At 39.2% G+C, this 24762-nt stretch overlaps 1 protein-coding gene across 3 annotated transcripts in view; it reads right to left on the reverse strand.

Moving 5' to 3' along the window:
• The window catches only part of SYNJ2 (synaptojanin 2), a 71817-nt gene that overhangs the window by 44094 nt on the left and 2961 nt on the right, over positions 1-24762 (reverse strand). For 2 of the 3 annotated variants that reach the window (XM_037391563.1, XM_037391562.1), the window contains exons 2-4: positions 16868-16954; positions 6469-6739; positions 3796-4021 (exon numbers count right to left, since the gene is read on the reverse strand). In XM_037391563.1, coding sequence (XP_037247460.1) covers positions 3796-4021; positions 6469-6739; positions 16868-16954 — 584 coding nt within the window. Of the gene's footprint in view, positions 1-3795; positions 4022-6468; positions 6740-16867; positions 16955-24762 lie in introns of those variants that run through there. The other variant, XM_037391564.1, reaches the window with a different exon arrangement.

The raw sequence follows: 24762 nt of genomic DNA on the forward strand, positions 1-24762 counted from the left end.
TATGAGTCACAGCAGTTAAGTGAGCCCACAAAAAAATGAGTCACTACAGAGCTAAAATGCCACAAGGCTAACCGGGTGGGAGACAAAAGCATGCCATCTATGCATAAAAGAGCTGCCTGGAGATAAGGCTAATTGTTCCTCCCTCTTCTAAAACCAGAAAAATGTTAGAAGTAATTCCTACAAAGGGGGGAAAAGTCCTGCCTTTTCAGAATCCTAAGGTGCTATTTATCCATGAAAGCACACAGCCAGCATGCCATTATACTGTACAGGCTGCAGCAAACGGAAACAATGTTATTCAGCCAAGATATTACCTCATAGGAGATTAGTCAGTAGTCTACTATGAAAGTAGGAGAGAGTTTATTCTAGGACCTTTCCTTCCTAATGGTAAGTGGATGCCAGCTTGAACTGGATCTCAGGCATCCCAGTGGTTAGCCCAACTTTGCTTTCTTAGGACATGCAGCTTGGTAAAACTAGTGCTTATCACCATTAGCAACAGCAACCTTCTTTTTTCCTTTAAAAACAAAAGCCAAACAAAAACACACAAACCTTTCAAACTGCAAACCCTTGTTATAATTTTCAACCTACTCAAGCCTTTCACTCTATAACCATTTCACTCTTGTGCTTTTGCTTATCCAATTGCAAAACACTCAAAAGCCTTCAGTCCTTGCACTTCACAGCAGACCCTGGCTGAACTGGAACAAAGCACAGTGGCTCCTGTGAAGAGCCCGACCCAGCCCCAGCTAAGGGGAGCATTAGCAACCAAGTACTGTTTTGCCACTCACCAGGAGCCAATCCTCACGTTTCCTGCTGGGATGCAAAGGGCATCTTACTCTTCATGCTCATCATTTGCAACATAAAGTACTCCAGGAATATAATTAAATAGAATGAGTTACTTCTGACCCAACTAGTGAGCAGGATAGCAGAAGTATTTCCCATAATTAGACCACTGCTAAGTGCAGCGCCACAAATGTGAGACCGATCTGAAAGAAAGCTGACAACCCTTTGTAACATTTTCTTTCCTCTGCATTTCAGCAAGAGAACATTCTTTCAATCCTGAGTAACATTCTTTGCACTAATGCTTGTGAGAAGGCACTCGACTAAAATAACAGACTGTAACATATTACTTAAAATGGCATATGTCCCTTCTTCTGTTCCCAAGTTCCAGGGGAAAATTCCACTTTTCAGTGAGCAGACCTATCTGCATCTCCCAGAGCACTGACAGACCTTCTAGAAAGATGTAAATGCTGCAGGACTTTACTTGCAGTTCCTTTGGAGCAGAGGCACAAAAGAGAATTATTAGCAGAGAATTCAGAGGCTGACATTAGAGACCAAGCACTGCAGGGGAAGTTTGGCATCCAACAAGCAGAATTTGTGGAAGCCTGAACACTAAGTGGAAAGCTGCCAGGCCAGTCTACTGCAGGCAAACCAGGAAAAGGAGGAACATGAACAAAAAGCCACTCACATCCCTGATGAGAACTCTGACCACTGAGCAGAAAGTCGGATGTATACATTGTGCATGCTTTGAGCATGTCTTGGGGACCAAATATCACCAGCAGACTGGGCAATACCAGTCTGCAACTCTTCCAGGTGTTCTGTTGAGCAATGCAGCACTGTCAAGTCTAAGGTAGCTCTACATATGTCCTTAGCAGTACCAGGTAAAGAGGTTAAAGCTGCACCATCAAGGCAACATCCTAGAGGAAATCTTGAAAGTACCCAAACATTGATGGATTTTGGACAAACAGGTGCCTAAAAGCATGCCTGCCTCATGCGGTGGGGTAACAGAAAGGACAGCACAGAGTGTGAGTTGCTACAACTCTCACAACGCCATGAGGAGATAGATACTAGTGCTAAAGTATGGCCGCTTTTGAGGGGGGATGCCACCCTGCAGTAGTCAGGCACGGTCCTACAATGACACAGCTGTAACTCTTCTGGCACAGGTAATGACATGGCTCTAGCTTAAGTATCTCTATGCCACACTCACTGTGTTGTGTAGAGATATCTCATCAGCCTCCCCTTACGAACATCGCAAAACCAATCTACGTTCATTGTGTGTCCACCTACTTATATAGTATAAGAACAATCTATGCTACACACAGTTTTGTAGATCTGCTCAGAAAACACAGAAAACAACCACGTTTTAGGAGCAGATCCTTGTCCTTTGTTGAAAACTATTGCCAGCCATTTATGTATTCTGCTTATACAGACATTCACTTCTGTATGATGGTTTTGACTGCTAGTAATCATTACTTCTATTCAAAAAGGAGAAGGTGATTATACTTTAATAAGAAAGCACTCATTTCAGCTGGCACAGATTTCAGACTCTTCAGGGTCCACTACTTTTTGTTCCCTTTCAAGTCAGTAAGCCAAACCATGTGTAATAAAACCAGCTGCCTCTGTTATTTTGTTTGGTTGTGTCAATCAAGGGAGCCTGCTGAATGCATTTCACCCATATATTTTGTCTCGGCATCAGCTAAAAAGGAATGTTTTACCATGTATGTATAAAAACTGTGTCATGCCACTTCTCCCTGGAGGGAATCCCCCTCAAAGCAAAGGGGAATATCAAGCGAAGCCTCTTCCAAAATGCATTGTGCTGGAATTTGCCTGACTATGAGAAGATGGTAGTTTTTTTCTCCATTTCCTTTACTAGCCAAAGATGATTTGACTCCCAGGGAACACAGCTCCTTTGGTGGGCAGCTTCCTCTTAACTAGAATGACATACCTGAGCACTGAGAGCTCTTCTTCACCATAGCACAGCATACACTACCTACCTTCTATAAATGTTGTCCTCGCAGGTCTGCAAAAGTCCTGTGAGGCAGGAAGTTAATAATCTCCCTCATTATATAGCTGAAAAACTTACTGTACAAAGTAGTGATGGCTTCAATCTAATAAGGCCGACAAGAGTAACTCAGAACAGGAATATTTATGATCGTAAGATTCTGTATCATTCTAAGTGACTTCCCTTCCTTAGAGCCAAAAGCAAACCTCAGCTCTAGTATTTGCTGAAAATCACCCCCAGCACGCCTAACGAAATTCTTTTACATCAGTGCAGACATAGTTATGCCACGGCAGTGCACGGGGTTTACAATGGCTAGCCCAGCAAACCTGGTGGTATGGACTAACAAGAGATACTTAAAATGAATGAAAGAGAAATTATATGTAGAGACCATTACTTTACAGAAAATCTTTCAAACCAGTTCTTCTCTGCAGTGCTTGGTCTCTAACGTCAGCCTCTGAATTCTCTGCTAATAATTCTCTTTTGTGCCTCTGCTCCAAAGGAACTGCGGACTCAAAATTCTATAGCATGGGGAACACGATGAATTTCAGAAATAACGTACTTTAAAATGTATGCAGAATGTATAGAAGCGTGACGTTTATTCTGGAACAGATTTGAAAACATTCTTTTGTTTAATACATGGGGCCCATAACTGATAATTCTAAGCACATTTTGTGTGATTGAGGAGCTTACTGTTACACATGTTGATTTGATTTTGCATGAATTAACACACAGTGCTCTCTGAATGGTTTAAAACCCCATGTCTATATTTCACTCCAATATCAAATGGCCAGACTTTTGTATTAGTGAAAACTGTGCATGAAAAAGTGAGAAGCACAGAAAAAGAACAGATCACAAAGAAACGCTTAATGGGCAAGAACAAATAGATCTGTCACGCAATAATATTTTAAATATCCTTACAGAAAACACTTGCTGAACTCCTTTAATTCTTGTGGGAAATTCTGCCCCCATTAAACTTGAGTGGACTGAATTATTCAAAGCTATCGGATACATCTGCTTACCTGCTCTGTCTCAACAAAGTTAGACACATGTCCATCATCATTGACGCCTCGAATGTGAAATCGGACACCAGCTTGCTCACAGCTGATGCGAGAGATGAGGCAGGCTTTCGCCTTCTTGTGGGAAGCATAAACAGTGCGAATGTCCACTACACCACAGATCACTTTCAGCAACCAGTCAGAGCAGTTCACCTGGTAGTGTTTGAAGGGCACATGCAATAGTTGGTTCCTGAAAGTTTCAACAACACACAGATACATTACTGAATAAAATAAGACAGATAAGCATGGGTGCCATCCCACAGCAATCACTGATTTAAGCAATCAATGGTTTTGGACCCCTTTTCATTTGTACCTTTACTTTATCCAAACCCAGGAAATATCAGGAAGAATTCCTTGTTAACAACTACAATGAACAGAACATGGCAAATTTTAGTAGAACAGCTACCACCAAGGTGTTGTCCTTGTATCTTGTATCTCTGTCTTATAAATTCAGATGGAAATGACACCTCTTTAAGCTCCAGAAATACACTTATATTTAGCAATATTCTTCAAAAATTACAGTGCTGTCAAGCTGATTACTTTTTGAACAGTACCGCCCAGCCCTTACCATACACTACAGGATAAAGAGCCACTTTAAAATCCACCAGGATTTTCAGGAAAATTTTTCCAAGCAGAAACTGGAGCCACAGGTCAATGGAGACATTGCAAAAAGTGCTACTAAAATTAAGAAGAATGTCTGTTTCAACCTTCAATTTATTTTAAGATTAACAACCCCAAAAAACCTGTCATGCCTGACTAACAGTGATGCTAGTCTCTTCTATTATGATGGTTTTCCTTAATTCATTTTTCAAAATGTGCCTTTAGTCACAGATGAGAGCCAAGAAAATCCCTTTTATGATCATTTATTACTCAACAGTAGATTTGCACAAGAGTTATTGCATCTAGCAAAACCCCTGAAGAATTGTTCTAAGAGTACAGCATTTCTCTGAAAAAGGTGCAAGTCATTCTTACATTTTTAAACTAAATATGTAACTGAAAAAGCAGCTCTAAACAATTTTGGTATCTCTTCCACCTCCTTTTCCTAGCTCTACTCACAGAGGAAGTCCTCACTTAGACAAATTCCAGTATAATTCTTTTTGTTGCAGTTCATTTAACAGGCAGTTTGTCTTGCTTATAACTTGCTTATAACTATGGTCTGACTGACGCTTCTTATCATCTAACTATTTATCCCTTATTTCTTTACTCAAGAATCTATTGTTTGGTCTGAAATTTTCTGTATCACATAATTGCCTCAAGAAAAACTTCCTTCGGAACATCTTTTTTGCCCTAAATGTGATGTTGTTGCCATTCACCCCTGTTCTACAACATATAGGAGAATGGAAGCTCTTTCGTGGCTACTTCCAGATTAGCCAGCATAGAAGGGAAGTTCAAATACTTATTTTCCAAGAAGAAAAGTTTCAAAAGGCAGCACAGGTAGAAAAACCTGCTTTCTTAATTAAGGGATACTACCACAATAAGATTTTCGTCACTGGAACACAGCTCATTTGTGCCACGTGTCTAAGTTGACATGCTTGGTGAGCTTTTTGTAAGGGATGCATAATTAGCACAGTTGAAAGCAAGTTTTATGTATCCCTCTTCTGACTGAAGTTCAAAACACTACATCTTACCAGTCAAAATCACATCACAGCTAGAAAGATTATTTAGCCTGAATGAACTGCTCTCTTATGTTTATTCATCATACATTATGAACTTTTCTGCTTATTTAATATTCACCTACTTTGGGCCACAAGAATTATCACACGTTCTAGCAGCACACCCACATCTAACTCTGCCAGTTATTTTCCAGCTACATCATATAACCCTCATGAATTTCCAGTACAGCAATGCTTCCTGTGTGACTATCTTTCTGTTTAAAAAGGAAAAAAAAGAAAAAAAAAGGGGCAATAGGAATTCAAGCATTCTGCCAGAACTTGTAAAGCAAACTGAATTACATCAATGGTGAACCTACCTAGGGAAGACAAAACCCAGCGTTGTGTGTTTTCCTTCCCACTCAACCAATACTTACAACAAGAAATACTTTTTCTTTGCTTTATAAGCACAAGAAAGTAAGAAGTAGAGAGCACTGTATCACAGGAGTTTCCTTCTGTGCAACTCAAATTTACACTGAGCTGTAAACATAAACATATTAATATTGATGTTTTCAACATAAAAACTAGGGCACATTATTGAAACATTAAACCACAGACTTTAAACACATACACTTTTAAGAAACAGAAGATACTTCAGCACAGATGATGGGATTTATGAACAGTTCAAGTGCAGGTTTCTATTAGATAACTTTTAAAGCAATTATTAAAAAGAACTGCAAGAGAAACTATTCATGACATAAAGACGTTTCTGTACTGTGAGCAGTTCATCTTGTATTTCCTTCTTAAAACCACAAAATGTCATTATTAGAATTCCATTTCACTATCAGATTAATTAGAATTAAACTGAAGTTACTTGTTTGACTCAGGTTTACCATGATTTCACTAAAGCCACAAGCCCTGTAAAAATGACAATGAAATTAAAGGAGGTGCACCTGAAACGTATATGTTCATTTCCCTCTGAGAATGTTCAACCAATAAGATGCAGGTGGGGATGACAGAAGACTTTGGTGTAACATGCAGTACTAACCAGAAGAACGAGTTACCGGATTCATAGTGGTTATCACCGTGCTTCTGAGCCCGCACAGTCAGGTCAAAGTTTGAGCCTGCATTAGGCCAGGAGAAATAGAACATCCCAGAGTTCAGTATTTTCTTCAAGGCAGTAATGCGCTCCTCTTCCTTGGTTTCTTCCTGGAGAGGACAGAAATCTGTTGCAGTAATTTTGTAAACTTCAGCGTCCAGGATTTTTCCCACTGACGTACAGCCTGTCACCAGGACCAGAAAGTGCAGTCGAGCGTTACCTAGAAGGTGACAGATAGTTACAAAAGTGTTACAGGTGGAATCAGGCTATGCCGTTTCGCATCAGTTCTGTCAAATGCAATGCTGCCAGGGCTCCAGCAGAGGCCAGTATCTTTGCTTCAGAAGAAAAATACAACCCAGCACACTGACTATGCTCTTTTACATTTCTCAGTTCCTTTTGACTGCAGGTAAAGGAGTGCAATTGCAGAGTATTCCACAATACTTATACGCTCCCATTCTTTGCTGCCTTAGAGTGTGGTTTTCCCCGCTTTATGAAGTTTAATGAGCTTGGTCTTGGGACACTACTCAAAAATCGAATTTCACCACCCTAGAGAACATACAGTTTTAACTGGATTTGATAGAAGGGGAAGGTCAAGGCCTGGTCATTTACAAGGTAAAAGTGTATTCCTCGCTATGGGTTTTGCAACCAACTTCTGAATTTTAAAGATATGAAGCATTTGGATTTTTTACTGGCTTCAGCTGAAGCCGGATGGGTTCAGCCATTCAGAGAGTTCCAGTATTATCAGTTCCTGAAACTTTCCTTTTTATGTCACAGAAGAGTGTACATGATTAGATGACAACCTCAATTATCACTAAAAGAATTCCAGCTCTCATGGCTGTGAAGCAAAGTGTGAAATCCTGAAGCAGCTGAACTTCAGGGCATCAAAACTTAAAGATAAATTTTGAAGCTTGAGAATACCACTGTAATCAGATCTCTCCTAACAGCAGGGTTTCAACCTTTGCTCATTCTCTCTGAAATGATAAAGTAATTACAAAACAGTAAACGATTGTTCCGAAAACACTGGTTTTGCTAGGAAGAAACTGTTTGATTCACTTACATTGGCCTCTAACGGAGACAATGTCATCCTATTCACTCCAGTTAGTAAGAAAAGGTGGAAACGAGCCAAGATTTATTGCTCTAGCATACCAGAAACAACAGCTGACCTCCCAAGAGCAAGCTAGTTAGCTAAAGGCACAGTGTCAGTCTGTGACAGTATGGCTTCAGGCAGCAAAAGGGAACATTTTATGGGCTCACTCTTCAACCTCCACAGTGGCCCACTGTCCATAAATGCAGACCAACTCTCACACAACAACTAGTTTTTTTCTGAAACACCAGCAGGGGAGTCCTTGCTTCCAGATCACAGGCTAGCTACAGAAACTTGAGTTAGGGGTGGTTTTCAGCAGGGCCAGAATATTTGCGTAGGCACATGGGACTGGAATAGCAGGACAAGGTAGGAGATTAGATCTTATTCATTCTGTTCTGCTGACTCCAGTTTTGCATAAAGGCCAGTGTAGGTGGCATTTACTAAAAAGCTCTGTTCATCACATTTCTTTCTGTAACAAGGGTACATTGTGTTCTCCTTCTTGAGTGTTTTTAAGAAGTACATCTTCTGTACTTTTCTAGATGACATTGGAGTGGAGGGTTAGAAATACATAAAACCTGACAGTTTGCACTCCTTTGCACATAGTGTGCATAATTATAAAGGATTAAGAGTAGGAGATATATCAGTTATCACCATGGTAGTTCATACCTGACTAAATACTGTCTCGCAGCCTCCAGAAGGGGCTAGGAGGAGTTAGCCGTCTCAGGATAGCTAATAGCTTCTGTGACTTTGGTGAAATCATCCAAAACTGACCCACTCAAAGTAAAATTCACTCATGAGAATTTGGAAGCAATATACAGAAACACTATTAATATGCCTTACTATCCGTCAGCTTCAGGGACAGAAAATGACTAGAGACAGACTCTTGAGAGCTGTCTGGCTGGGATGCTGAGAAAAAGAATACAAGCAATTTCATTGGCTTCAGTGACCTTAAACTTTCCTAGAGGGTTCAGAAGAGATTGAACGAGAAAGTCAATGTTAAAATAGCCCAAAAGAACAAAAATTTAGTAATAATGGGCTTGTTATCTGTGGTTCTGTTCTTCAAGGAGCTTGTAACCAGCGGAAAATAACTGGATCTAAACAAAGCAATTATTTAGTTTAAGGCGGCAATAAGCAGGAATAAAGCATGACAGAAAAGCCAATCAAAACTACGCCATTTTGCCTTACCTAGAAACTTGCTATCCCTTAGCAGAGACTCTAGACTCTTTTTACTACCTCCTCCACTCAACCACTCATCCTCAAAATGGGAGACGCGTCGATGCATGCAGAGGTCCAGCATCTCTGCTTCCCCCAAATCACTAGCTAGTGAGCTCAGAAGTAGTAGTCACAGGTAAGCTACTGCATTGTCCCCGTGCCATCAGGAGATGGCTTCTGAAGCTGTAATACTCTTTCTTGCCACTGTGCAGTAACACCACGCCACCGAGTTGGGGTTGTTCAGCCTGGAGAAGAGATGGCTCTGGGGAGACCTCATTGCAACCTTCCAATATATAAAGGGGGCTTACAAGAAAGATGGAGAGAGACTTTTTACCAGGGCCTGTAGTGGCAGGACAAGGGACAATGGCTTTAGACTGAAAGAGGGTAGGTTTAGATTGGATACAAGGAAGAAATATTTTATAATGAGGCGGTGAAACACTGGAACAGGTTACCCAGAGAAACTGTGGATGCCCCATCCCTGGAACTGTTCAAGGTCAGGTTGGATGGAGCTTTGAGCAACCTGGTCTAGTGAAAGATGTTCCTGCCAATGGCAGAGAGGTTGGAGTAGATGATCTTTAAAGAACCCTTCCAATCCAAACCATTCAGTGAGTCTATACACACAGAATAAGTCTCTTTACAGTACTCTGAATTACAGAGCAGCCTTCATGCACTTTTCACAATGCCTTTGAACAGAGGCAAGCTGGCAAAGGAATTCACACTTATAGCCCAGAAAATTGGAGAAAAAGGAAGAAAAGAGACAAATATATATTAATGCTCTGATAAAGGTAGCCTGCTTTGCCACATTGTCCTCCTAGACTGCTCTGTGAGCAGAGGTGGTCTTCAGATCAACTATTAACCTCTCTGATTTCCTTAAATCCCTTAGGATATGTTACAAAACAGCCAGAATGCAGAAACCCTACAACACCGCAGCCCCAGCTTAACACAAATCTCTCTGACTCTGCACATTGGAAGAAAGTCCCAGGCCCTGTCCCCTGATATCACCTTCATCCTAGGTGGTATTTGGACAGTGTTCCTGGTCATCAGCTCTGGGTTACTACTGCAGTGTCTGCTGGAGGAAGATACTTGCCCGATGCACATGCCACTCTTTGTACAGGGAGCAAGCTAATCACAATATCCTATTGAGAGCACTCAAGCCTGTGCTCTGACCCATTTTTATTCACAGCACAGATCACAGCCACAGGCTCCTTAACAGAAGTAAGGCTCCTGTCAGCTCTTCACTCTTTTAGAACCTCACACAGCAGAATTAATGCTACCGAAACACTACTCTGCTATTTGTCTCTTAGCCATGGCTCCATTAAGGTTGAAAAAATTACCCACTACTAAGCCATACAACTATACACAGTGAAACAAAGCTTTCCTCATCTTTCCTTCTTTGCCAGAAACATCAATTTATGTCTGGGAATCTTTTCTTTCAATCCCAAACCTTTTTTCTCATAGCTTCACCTCAAGTCAGGGTACCATTATTTTTAAATATATTGATAACTACATTGGACAAGTTTGTGATGGAAAAGCTGACTGTACTACCTCTACTCATGCTTTCACTTAGACATTTTCTCAGACTGAAAATGCTATTCCAAGGAATAAAGAAAGCATTACATATCCAAATAGTACCTAACACAGCAAAAACCTAACACTACCAACCAGAGGAAAAATGCTGCTGCTTCTTACTTGCCAGTCACTGAAAGTCTGATTATCATTATGGATATATTAAAGCAAAAAATCAGCCCCTTCTAAAGATAAACTTTAAAAAGTCAGTGTGGTTTCTTTTATGGTATGTAAATGTCAGCAAGCCATAATCTTTCCTGTTGAAAATAGATAGTTAACATGAAAACAGCTGTATCAACCACAACCCTAATTAAATGCACTTAAATTTAAGGGTAGAAATTGCTGATATTGTTTCAATCAGGATGCTACTGGAGCAAGTAATTTTTATAAAAATTAAAATCAACTTTCTCAATTTCTACAAACTGCAGATACTAAGTTACTTGGTAATTGCTCATTCATTTCAAGGGAAATAACATTTTTAGCTGACAAAAAGTTATTAAACCGCTCTTTTAGTTCCTAGATAAATCATTTTTATTATCCAGTAAATCTCACAAAAGAATGCAAGAAGTTGCATTCCTTGTTTACCCAAAAAACCAAACAAAAACCCAAACAAAAAAAAAAAAAAACCACAAACAAACAAAAAAGAACAAAAACCCAACCCACCCAAACAAACAAAAAAAAATCCTGCTATCAACACAACATGGAATTTCCTATGGTAGGTGGATTTGTAACACCATGATGGCACAAGAAAAAAAAAAAAAAAAGGTTTTTAGAATTAAATTGGTTTTGCTGAGCAAACTGTGAAAATACCACAACTTCAATAGATCGAATTGAAACCTAGACATTCCTTAAAGCTAGAAGGTATTTCCCCTTAAAACAATCAGGACTACTCCAATAATCCCGGCACCCTTAACTTTTCAAAACTGCAGCTCACTACCATTTCCAAATCTGTAATTATATTAAAGATACTGCTCCTTTTACGTTTCCAGTGAAAGTGTTTTTATGCAAGTAGCTCTTGGAAGTTCCAGACTAGCACCAATCACAACAAAAAAGCATCAGATAGTCCAGTCAAGTCCACCTGGCAGCAGCAGCAGGAAGCATACTACAGGCTTACAACTTTTGAAAGGAGCTGAACAGTATTCAAGGTATTTATGTTTCTTCTGCCCAGACCATCAACAGCAACATGGAAAAAAAATACTAAAGCCATGAAGTAAGCAGTCATTCCTAAATGTAAGCTCAAATAAGCCAGGAAGATGAGTTTTAAAATGCTGGCAGTGCATCCTCAAGATCAAAGGGAGAACTAATCAGTCAGTGGCCCTGCCAGTACTACCACTGCAGCCAGCCTATGGAGGCTCCCCGCTCTCAGGAGCTCCATGTATATCTGCAGTAGGGGTCAGGACAAACTCCAGTCTTAGTTCTTGGAACAGGAGCCCAACAGTTCTCATCAAAAAAAGTAATTAATGGAAGTACTGGGTGGAAAAATCATGGTAACTTTCCCTTGACTTCATGTGCAGTACAGTCACAGGAAGCTGACAGCTGCAAAGTGCGTGGTGAATGGGGCCAGCATTAAGGCCAATAAAAAGCAACCCCACAAAAATTGAAAACTTTTTCCTGCAAAGTGATCAAGGCTCCAGGTCTGGCTCTTATATTTCACTTTGTACCAACAACCACATCAGCTGCAGACTATTTACCGGACCCCCCACCTTGGAAAACAAAGATTTATTTTTTTTCTTTATGTTTTACAAGTAGTTTAATGTACAATCCTGCTTCATATTAGCCTTTCTAAACTTTATAGACAGATGAAAGTGATTTAGGAACATAAGGACTGCAATTGAAGATCACAGCTGTAGAAATATCCCTCATTTCCTTGTGATGCAATCTGGAATGCTTTAAAGAAATCTCTGAAATAATTTTAGAGCAAGAAGTGAAGTGTTCCTTACTGGCCATACATTCTACAGCAACATATCTATGAAAAACCAAGACCCAAAGTACTAAAGGAAAAAAAAATTCTTTCAAAGCTTGTTGACTAAATTTCGATCTCAGACAGATGGGTATAAATGTGGTATAAACTGTGACCAAGATTATTATTTTGTCCCACATATATCACACACACATATCTATATGCCCTACACATATATAAATCACCACAATCATCTGTAAAGAACACTTTCAAAGAAATGTAAGAAATATGTTGCTCACAGCGATATGTGCTGAACGCCCTTTTATCAGGTTGCACAAGAGAGGCAGATGATGGAGAATATTTGGCATAGAAACAAGACAAAACTAACTAACTTGCTTCCATTTTTTCAAAAGGTCTTGTGAAACCAACTGCTTTAATCCAAGCTGAACAGGAAATGTAGTTCTGGTACGTCACACCCTACCATAATAAGCTGCAGTTTCTGTATTTAACCTGTCTAGTAATTGTCAAAGTAATTGGTTCCCCTGCAGTTTATGGGATGAGTTTAGTGTTGCCTATTATGAGCTGCAGTGAAAAGGAGACAATATTCATTTCTTACTTTGTCCTTCTTAACTGTAAATATTTCACTCAAGACTGCCTTTTCTTTTCAAAAATTACTTCGCTTTGGCTTTTGCTCTTTGTCTATTCCAACACAGTCATGCCATTGTCTTAATGTTCCATCACCACTCCACACACACCTCCACTTCACTTTATAGTCTACTGAAAAACAATTTGCAAGGTATTTTTGCCTCTTGTCTGCCTTCATAATTAGCAACAGAACACAGCAGGGGAGCAGATTCTAACAATCTAGCTGAAAATCTCTGAGAAAGTCTATTGCAGAATTACGAAAAGAACACAAGATTCTCCAAACTACAGTTTTAGTCTCAGAGATACTCCTTTTCTCCCTCTTCTAAATACAATTACATTGTTAAGAAATGTTCAAAAGGAATAGAAAACAGGTACTTCGTTGTCCTTTTTGCCTTTGAAACTTCTTCCTTTCAAGTACACATTGCATATGTGCGAGAGCAGGAGTATATACACAGTCAAATGAACTCAAAATGCCTCCCCAAATACAGCAGCTGTACTAAAGTAAACAACCTATGTGATGATGGTGTCAAAACATTACCTCATATATGCACCCCTTTCTGACATCACAGTGTCTAAACCAAACACTGCAAAACCAGATCTTTTAACACTTTGCTTAAGATGTATTTGCCACTGCTAGAACTTCTCCGGCAGCAAAATCTTGGCTGAGGTACAGCTCAGAAACACTGTGCAATTCATTCTGCTGCCATCCATCTCACAAAAGAAAGCAGAAGAACTTAGTGAGTCATGTTAACAGACGTAAGTACATAGAAATGAATGTTATTACTGGTGGGAAACATTAACTTTGCAAGTCAGTTTCATATATTACATCTACTTTCTTGTGAAAAGCACGATCTACTTTGGCAGGCATACAATGTGATTTATTTGGATTCCTAAGTAGTGATATTTACAGATTAATTAAAGTGCTCAGAGATATCTTTCAAGTCTTGAAAAAAAACCCTCCCCTTCTTCCCTACAAATACACTCTTAAAATTCCAGTGGAATCTACTTTCACAAATAGTTACAGTTAATTTAGTTCTTATGGTTTGCAGGTTTCTAGTACTATGAAAAAAAATACTGATACTCCTGAACAAAGTCTATGTGATCACTGGTGCTTAGTGAAGAGCGGGCCTATTATGCCCTTGTTTGCAGCTGCTAAAATACATTATATAAAAAAGAAAAAAAGTTACACTGCATTCCTGTGGTGGGTTGACCCTGGCTGGACAACCCACCAAAGCCACTCTATCACTCCCGCTCCTCAGCTGGACAGGGGAGAGAAAATATAACAAAAGGCTCATGGGTCAAGATAAGGATGGGGAAAGTTCACTCACTGATTACTGTCACGTGCAAAACAGACTTCACTTGGGGAAATTAATTTAATTTATTACCAATCAAATCAGAAGAGGGTAATAAGAAATACAACCAAATTTTAAAAACACCTTCCCCCCACCCCTTCCTTCTTCCCAGGCTTAACTTCGCTCCCCATTTTCTCTCCCCCCTCCCCACCAGCGGCGCAGGGGTCGGGGAATGGGGCTGCGGTCAGTCCATCACACGCTGTCTCTGGGGCAGGAGGCTCCTCACACTCTGCCCTGCTCCAGCCTGGGGTCCCTCCCACAGGGGACAGTCCCCCACGAACTCCTCCAACGTGAGCCCTTCCCGTGGGCTGCAGTTCTTCATGAACTGCTCCAGCGTGGGGTCCCCCCGATGGGGTGCCGTCCTTCAGGCACAGACTGCTCCAGGGTGGGTCCCCCACGGGGTCACAAGCCCTGCCAGGACCCTGCTCCAGCCAACCCTGCTCCAGCATGAGCTTCCCACAGGGTCACAGCCTCCTTTGGGCATCCCTCTGCTTGGCGTGGGGCCCTCCATGGGCTGCAGGTGGACAGCCTGCCTCACCATGTCTACTCTGACAGCTGAAGCACCTACTCCCCCTCCTTCTTCACTGACCTGGGTGTCTGCAGAGTCGTTTCTCTCACATACTCTCACTCCTCTCTTCTCCAGCTGCAGTTGTGCAGGTTTTTTTCCCCAATCTGAAATATGTTATCCCAGAGGTGCTACCACCACCACTAATGGGCTCAGCCTTGACCAGCAGCAAGTCCATCTTGCAGCCGGCTGGCATTGGCCCCACTGGATACAGGGGAAGCTTCTAGAAGCATCTCACAGAAACCACGCCTGTAGCCCCCCTGCTACCAAAACCTTGCAACACAAACCCAATGCAATTCTTTTCTAGTGTTAATCTTTTATGTAAGCTAAAGGGATGGAATTTACTTATATGTAAGACAGAATATCTAGCTGAGACTGTGAAAGACCTGGGCTACCTGTTGAATGGCGAGATGGCAGATGTGCAATCATCTTTGCTTTTTAAACATGTTCAGCAGCAGAAAATGTTTGCTTACTTTTGTGTACCATTACAGCATGACTCTCTTGACTTTCCACTCAGTCACAATTAGAAGTTTCCCTCCAGTATTTAACTTTTAAATCCAAATTTTACTAATAAAAATTTTAACAATTCATTGCAAAGGAAGTCCTGTACCAGGACTTGTAATTTAATGCTAGAATATGACAGAGGCGTAGTGACAAAGCTCAGAGAGGAAAGCCTCACACTTAAGGGCAGTAAAGGTACACAGGCGTTGTTCAAAAAGAAATAACGACACGGGAAACACAGTAATAAAAGCATAAAAGAGAAAAAATAAGGCTGAGAATATTTCACACCTCATTTTAAATCATTCACCTCTTAATATGAAAACTAAAACTGGATATATTTAGTTCCCATCACATACACTCATCTGTAGCATGAATTCAATAGCTACATTCCTTTACTACTACAACAGGATTCATTAGACTTCTATGAAGAAAACCAGGTCCAAGCGCCAAAAAAAACTAATCACAAGCCCTCCTTTTTTAATTACATTAACAAATATATATTAATCTCCATAGAAATGCCTAATTAACTCCACAAGAAACAAAAACAAACAAAAAGCCCACATTAATTTTAAAAGAATAGATGGGCCTACAGTTTTAAATTATGACACAGAAATCTTTCAGATTGCAGTCACCTTTTCAGAATAATCTCAAGTCATATTTCTCAAGCCATAAAATGGTAAGCAGGCTGCAAAAAGATGCACTTACATCTAGTGGTCTAAATACAGCAGTGCTCACACCACCACTGCCTTTGGCAGACTCCTTGACCAAGCATCGAGTTATATAGAAAACAGACTTTTATTTCCTATAAGTCAAAATTAAGGCTTACCATAAGAAAACTATGGGAACAAGGCATATACTGCTTTTTGCTTTAATGCATCTTTTTCATTAGTGAATTTGAAGACTGCCATGTAAGGTACTATTACCTTCAAATCAGCGACTGCAGTTCTCTTTGTAAAACATGCTATTTCCATTAACATTCCTGTAGGCAGTGTAACAGCAAGTCCTTTGCTAAAGCAAGATTCCCAAACTGTATAGAAATTTACAGCAATGACAATATATATTCACTATATACTAGTTGAAGTTAAAGGGCTGCTTCTGCAAATCCTTATACATGCGAAATATCCAGTTAAAGGCAATTGGGCATTATAACAAGTACTGGCAGTCTGTGGAACTGCAGTCTCAGATAACCATGATTAATCAGTGTTTAAACATAATCCTTCACAAAAAAGTAAATCATAGCTTGCCTTCATCAAATGTGGTAGGGAAAAAAACCCAGCAATTACCTTCAGGCAGCTAAGAATGTTAAGACAAAACAAAAGTGAGAAAAAAAATCCAAAATTCTTAGACTATCATTTAGTGATATGTTTTTGGCACAGCACAGAAAAATAAATAGACCTTTTTCGGACTGTACATAACAAGGTGCAGTTAGCTCTCACAAGTTAACGAACCGAGCAACTTCAGCTACTTGTTGTTCAGCATGGTCTGAGCATTTTATAATCTCAGTCACAGAGATGGTCACTTACCACTTTTAAGCTGAAGCTCTCCTAAGCATCCATAAGCATCCATGAGTTTTTCATAGTGTCCTTTAATTGCATCCTTTTCCTCTGGAGCTGAGAAACAAAAAAAAAAAAAAAAAAAAAGGCAGCAAACCTTAGTTTTCTAGTCTTTATAAAATTTTCAGATTGATATTGCCTACGCAAATGCTTCCCAGCTATTTCTCTCAGTAAACAAAACAACTGTAGAAAGGGTTAAAATGCTGTAAGAACACATTGATTAAGAAGTGATGGGACAGAAACGCATACTGTCTCCACACACCACCCTAGAAGAAAGAAGGGCACTCTCTACCTTTTTTCCAAACTATGTATTTATTAGTAACGTTCTTTTTCTATGGTACAAATGCCACATCAGTTTCAGAATAAGTAAAGGAATATATAAGTACATGTAAACTTTACACCATTCTAAAACAAGAACAAAAATAATAATTTGTCTGGCCATAACGTAAATTTATCTTTTCTTTATGCTCAAAAAGAAATGGTTTCTGCTTCCAGATTCTCACAGTCTAGTTTCAGACAGAATTGGAATTTTTTTGTGCAAGATAAAATATTTTGATGTAGACACAATATCAGCTGTTGGTTTCAAGAGGAATTAAACAGATATTAGTGAAGTAAGAATTAGATGATTAAAATAAATCAACAAAGGGTCAGATGCTGATGTTAGATTTGCGTATTTCTGCAACAACTTATTTCAATGGGCAGAAGGTGAAAATGTAGAATTTAAGCCAGAACACAGCCCAAACTTGTCATTGGCTACTTTAGTAAAACCGAAGTACTTCCTGAATGTATAAATCTGCATTCTGTATATATTTCCCAATGAGGAGCAAGGTTAGCCTCATGAATAAGAAAAACAGGCTGTGGACCCTCAAATGTCCTTTTACTTCTCAAACCACAGATAAACAGCAACATGGTATTTTAGAGGTTAGCTAATACTTTACAATCTTATGTTCCTAATAAACTTCAGCAGTTAAAAAAATCCGAAAATTCTGGGCATAAAAAGGACAAACTGAACTGCCTGCAATGGATGATAGAACAGAAAAGACAGAAACAGACTTCTCTTTATAAACCTTAAGCGGCAAGTAGCTCAGTGAGAAGCATGGAAAACAGATAAATATTCTGTATATTTCTGACATTTCAAATGAAAGGAAGGAAAATTCCATGCACAAAATTCCTTAGTAGAGACAAAGGAAATCAAAACATGTTCATCTCAGTTTTTGCACCCATACAGATTAAGGAAGACTTGTTAGTTTTTTCTTATTTTTTTGCTATCAGATAAATTTGCTATCAGACTTTCATAACTTATCTACTTTGCTTTCTTAGAAACACTGAGTGAATCAGGAGAAACTAGTATAATGTTGATATCACACACACCTATGAAACAAAACATAAGCCACAGAAAGAGGATACAGGGATTTTTATTGGGTAACGTAAACGTCTGGACACTAACAGCACCTCTTAAGAGCTGAGACTACTGGAAGCTCTGTTCCCTGGCACTTCAAAAAAAAAACACCAAACTTCAGCAAAAACAGTTTAGATAGACTATAAAAACGTTTCATTAAAAAAAAAAAAATCATCAAAAAAACACAACGACACAAACAACACCTCCCTGTCAAGCCCTCCTTATGTATACATATATAAAAAAAAGTTTAAAAAGTGATGTTTCATTATTCATGGCATCTTCGGCAAGTAGAAAAGAACAGCAACAACATACCAACTTTTTCCTTAAATGTGTTCTCTGCGTTAAAAGCTTGTCTTCATTCCCTTTAAAATAAAAAGGTAAAAACAGAAACAGAACTCTTGCTCCAAGTGTTCCAGCTTTAGAAGGAAACAGAGAATGACAGAAACAGCAAGAGATTCAGATCTCAGACTGATGCAGGAGCTCACAAACTTGCAGGCTAGACATAACCTGAAAGCATTTAAAAGACACCCTGAAAGCATGGTGATACTCTTCAAAACAGAATTATGGGTTGGAAAGCTGGCTGTTAGAGTGTCTGGCAAAAAAAAGTATGATCCAAAAGAATGGATTTTATTTCAGCATGGACACAAGCAACACACAACTCATGCAGCTAACAAAAGAAGACTGACACTGGCACATACAGAAGCCACCAAAGTTTCCCAGGTCAGGCCAGTGGCATCACCATACATCAGCTCAAGGCACAGGACTTTTCCAAATGCACAAACAGCTGTATTTTGCCAATACTGGTACAGAAACGCACCATCGTTCTGGGCAGGCCATCTGACATTTGCCTGCACAACAGCATCAGTCAGGGCATCAGTACCAGCAGAAGTGCCTGGAAGGGAGGAGCAGGCTCCGAACACAAAGCTCCAGGAGGACTCCAGGCTGTATTGCCTCTCTTTTTTACTGGCTAACAACTTGCCAGTAACTTCTACACATGGCAGATTTGCCAGTAACTTCTACACATGGCAGATTCTGTTGTTTATTCTAGGGTTCATTTTGCTCCCTAAAGCAATTTAGACTCAGAAACCAAAAGTCACAGAGATCTTTCCTTGACACCTCTGTAAAGACACAGCATGCTCCAAGACCTCACCTGTGGATAGTTTGAGAGGAAAGGAACCTGCCAAATGCCTGCGGGTCACACCGATGGGGAGGCCAGAATATTTTACTACATACAGATCCAATTTGTGTGTGGGAAAAATAAATCCCTTTATTATGGATACTGCTGGAACTTGAAGTCTCCTGTCCCATTACACTTCTCAGTGTCACACAAATTCCTGAGACACGCTGTGACCACCAGCATGTGACCACCAGCATTTCGCATGGGCCATGGCAGGGGCCTCAGGCAGCAGAGGTGAGGCAGCAGGTCCTGCAGGCTGCACACCCTCCACTCACATCCCCCGAGTGACTGGGGGGATGACTCCTTCATGACTCCCAGCCTCCAGCCACCACAGCACTGTCTCCCCTCATGCCCTGCCAGTGTACAAGTGAGGATATAGGCGTCAAGCCTCCAGCACTGGGAGGTCCTAGCTGCACTCTGACACACCCCAGAATTTTTTTTTTACTTTTCTGGAGGAGGTAAGGGAGAAGGAATCCCCAAGAACCATTACAAAAAGCAATACACAGAAACGATGACTTAAATGTGATTTAAAAGGACATTATTGCAGAGGGCTTAAGCCAAGTTCGTATCTTATTATTAAAAAGAAATGTTTATAAATCTTAAAAATTTCTCATGGAAATCTCAAATAACTGTCATCAAAACCTGGTCTAAAACATCTCCTAGATTATCTGCAAACAGTGTTAGGACACAAGCACCAGAATCAGAAAGGTAGTGCTGGATGAAGAGAGTTAAAGGGAAAAATTACTATGAAACTCCAAAGAATTGTTGACAAACAGGGAAAATATAAATCTTGCAAGTTTCAAGAATATTGGAAACACTGTTTTAGCAACAAATTTGACAGCTATAAGTGTCCAAAGACATAGTACTTTTCTAATCAGTAACATGAAAATAATTTCCATGTTTCTCTGTTAAATGTTCCAAAGTCAAGGGGTTTATTCTGCAAGAGCTTTCATAAAAACTCTGCATGTCAGAGGCAGTGAGAATGGTCTGCTTGAAAACCTAGGACAAGGACTGGATATTTAACTGGACTCTGCTCACATGTAAAATCCTTCCTTTTTCAAGCCAGACAGCTTGAGATACATGCATACATTCATATATATAGTTAATGCACAATACTGCTACGGAAGTTGATGAAACTCATGAAGTTTTCTACTCAGAGAACAAGCTGAGTTTGCAAATACATAGTGCATTTGTTATAGGTATACAACTATAAGTTAACTAAATAATAAACTATAAGTAACTAAACAGTACACATAGTAATTACTAAATTCCACTAAAGCTTCCCATTACTTCTAGTAATGTTTACTTCCACCAAGTATATAATTGAGTATCCACCCTTCTGCAATAAATACCACAACTGTGCTGTGCTCATAACAGCTTTACAGACCTGCACACTGTCTGCATTCCTCAAGAACTTTTCTTAATATCAATTATGTAAAAGCTCCTGATCTAAATTATATATGATTGGCATGTTAGCTCAAAATTTTAACCCTTGCAAAACAAGAGGCAAACAATAATTCAATGAAAATAAGATACAATAAACTCAATATAAAGTGACGTTTTTCCATGCGTAAAGTATTTCAGAGCCAAAGAAAAACACCATGAAAAGACATACAACTACATATACCACACGGCCTATCCACGTGTGACTTCCTGCTTGTAAAAGCTGTAAATTCAATTGAACAGCTAGCAGGAACTGGCCAGATGTAGTCAGTTTCCTTTACTCAACCCTTCCTCAGGGCTAATCCCCCAGATTGCAGCAGGAACTGCACGGGTCTCAAACATAAGTGCTCAGAAAGGTCAGTGACCAGAGTAAGAGGGCAGAAAGGTACCATAGTTCCAAGTCCAACATTAAGGACAGACATCATAATACCTACAAATTAAAGATAAAACTGAAGAAAGCTCTTGAAGAAAATAGTCTGGGACCAGATTACAGATTCTGGCTCTCCTCTCTGATTCTTAAACCTGTTTCTGGAAATAGACACCTGCTCAGCTGTGGGTACCACTAGATAGATATATAGATATACTGAAGCATTTCTAAGTGATGTGATGGGATCTCAATTGCCTGTCTCCTTTATTGGCGTCATTTAGCATTTTAGGGAAAGAAGTATGAATTTTCCCCAGAAAAAGCAAATTATCAAACAGAAATTTCATACACAAAAAAAAAAGCTGAAAACACATGAGAAAAAAAAAAAATATACACACTACTATCAGCATTTACCTAGAAATATGTCCAATGTCTGGTATTATGGGAGTTTAGATGGTTAGTTTGCCTCCAAATTCCAGACAGACCTAAAGCATTTTGTTGTATTTTCATTATCTTTCATCATTAAAATCTTCCTGTTGACATTCAATCCGAGCTACAAAGGCATTATGCTAGTCCAGCTGTATTCTGAAATACCATATAGGTCAAGAAATACAGAGTTGGGAAGAAGTCTGTGGTCAGAGCTACAGTTAAGAGTGTGAATATTCAAAACACTAAGCCATGTATTTACCAATTTTCTAGAAAGTTATATTTCTGGTTGAAAACACAACAAACAAATCAGCAAAGTGGCACTTTGGAAAGATCGGTTCACTGGTTTTCTGTATTGGATTGAGAATGTTCTGCTTCTAGTGAGGGATTATGTTTTCATACTTGCATGTGTATATATGAATATATTCATTCACAACCAAAGAGGAATGGACCTATAAATCCACCAGGTTTCTACTGGCCAGCCCTGTGGACTACAGATAAAAAGGAAGTCCCCAAGTCATTTCTCTAGAGCTTGACCATTATCTTTATGTGGCTCCTGTCACATATATTAACAGAAACTTGTAGTCACTAGAGACATAAACCACCAAGTAGAATTCATACCTTGCAACGACTACCAGTTTCCTAGCATAAAAAACAAATCTTGTAATCTACACTCTACACTTACACCAATACATCTTCCTTCTTCTGTGTACCTGATTTGCATTTCAACTGTAACACACACTTGTTCTTATAACCTATAGCAGTGAATTTCAGCCTGAGAAACCATAGTTTGCAAGTGTCCATTGCCAGCACAACCAAGGAAAGCAAGGCTTCTGCTACATAGATTACTTCTACTAGAAGTTTTGTAGGGATCCACAAATGGAAAAAGTTTGAACACCACTAAACTACAGATTTTATAAAACTTTGTAATTGGATAATTCAATTATTTTCTTTTTTAATTTAAATAAAAAAGTTTTAGAATACAGATAGAATAGGGAGACTAGCTATATAAATATACTTGCATAACAGTAAAAATGAGTCATGCTGTAGTGCTCTGTTTTGGATAGTGTATAGTGCTTAGAAATACATTCACAATAGGCTTACACATGTATTAGTGTTTGATTTCCATATCCCACTCAGTGGCATATTTACCCACCTAAATATAAAACTAAAGCTAATTGTAAACAGTGAATGTTCATACAGCACAGAAACTGCATTCTGTACAAAAGAAGATATGCAGTTAAATAATTGCCACTTCCTGGTTTAGCATCCCTTCCCCTGGAAGGCTCTACTGATTTCACTCAGCCACATCAGAGAACCACACACACACCTGCAACTGATGCCACAGTGGAGACACAGAGCTGCTTTGTGGAGTGTACACACAACTTAACTCTACATAAATTTGTCCCTAGTAAAGGCTTACTTCCCAGATCTGTGGGTGAAAGTCTGGAGGAAAAGCTTCAGTCCTACTTGCAAAAACATGCACTGTATCAACTTTGAATTTCACTGTCTTCAAAACACCATAGTCATTTAGGATCCACTATAATAGGTGTTGTAACATCCTTTAATAAAAGCAAATGCAGAATCCAAGTGCTCACAAAAAAAACCCAAAAAAACCCCAAACCACCTGTGCACCCTTTGGCTCTGCCCTTGCAAAGCCGTATTTTTATGCTGAATTTCAATAGCAGAGCACTCCTGTTGACATCATTTCACTAAGATTACCTGCTCCAATAAGGTTAAATAACTGTATTTTCAGCACTAAAGCCTTAGTTTAGCTCAGTGACTGCCTTGACAGCAGTTCAGAACTGCCTTGTGCAGTCCACTTAATCTATAAAGTGTTAAAACTGTAATGTTTTAAAAGCAGGAACAGCATTTGTATCTATACTCTCTCTTGTAGAAGCAAAAACTTCTAAATCAATGACAATTTTTCTTCAGCCTTTATGACTCTTAAGTTTCTTCCATAGAATCTTAACTATTGTTGTTCTAGTTCAGAGAAATCTTGGAAGTATTGCTTCAGGCTGTCACCCATCCTTCTGGAGATGACTGAAGCCAGTGAGCAAAAAAAGCCTCTTGCAAAATTTGCTGTTAAATTCAAAACAGTGATTTTTACCCTCCACCCTACAGTGACATCATGAGAAGAGGAAGAAAACCTCCCACCTTCAAAAATACTATGTAATTTATGCTAGAACAGAAAACTGTTCTGTTGATATCACATCACTATGCAGATTAAGTTAAGGGGTTTGGGCTTATGTAGCTAGGTTTCCTGATGTGATTTTTGATTCCTTGATTTTTCCAAAAGTTTTTCAGGTTAGGTCTCTGTTACAGCCCAAGCGTTCTCATTTTATGAATTGCTAACATCTCAGACAATTAAAGATCTCTATAATATTTTCCCACTACTGACACCAGAAGTGCAAATATTTTTCAAGTTAAAAGTATTAACTGTTCATATGCAATAAGGAAATTCTGAAATACAAACAATTTACAACGAAAACTCTCATCATGATCTTTATAATGAGAATAAAAAGTATAAAGTCATCCATTCACAAGACAGTATCAAATTTTTGGGTTACATATTTGAAAGGGTTTATTTTAATTATGAGTTGGCCAGAAGTTTATGGCCTGTACAGAAATTGTGCTTACACAAGTGTGTGGGGTTTTAGATTTCTTTTTTGTAACACCACTTCTTCTAGGATGATTCTTACTCCATTATGCCACTTGAACTAGGTTAAATTCAACATTTAAGTTTCTTCTAGTACAAAAGTATTACAGAAGCAATTGATCTTCCAAAAAAGTGCAGATGTCATGCCTGTTCAAGGGCAGAGACACTTAGTAATTCTGGAAAAAGAATAATGAACAATTACTAAAATTTATTCTCAGGCCTTTGGTGTCCATCCATGATTATTCTTCTCTACAGTTCTATGGACAAGGCTGCTATTGCAAAACTGCATTAACTGTTGTACAACTGAAGTGCTTCAGGTATACCTTACCTGCTTTTTAGTGTGGAAGTTTGCATAAGGCACAGCTGTGTAATTCCTTCTCAACACAGGTATGCCATT

The sequence above is a fragment of the Falco rusticolus genome, chromosome 6 (genome assembly GCF_015220075.1).
Source record: "Falco rusticolus isolate bFalRus1 chromosome 6, bFalRus1.pri, whole genome shotgun sequence".
NCBI classification, from domain to species: domain Eukaryota; kingdom Metazoa; phylum Chordata; class Aves; order Falconiformes; family Falconidae; genus Falco; species Falco rusticolus.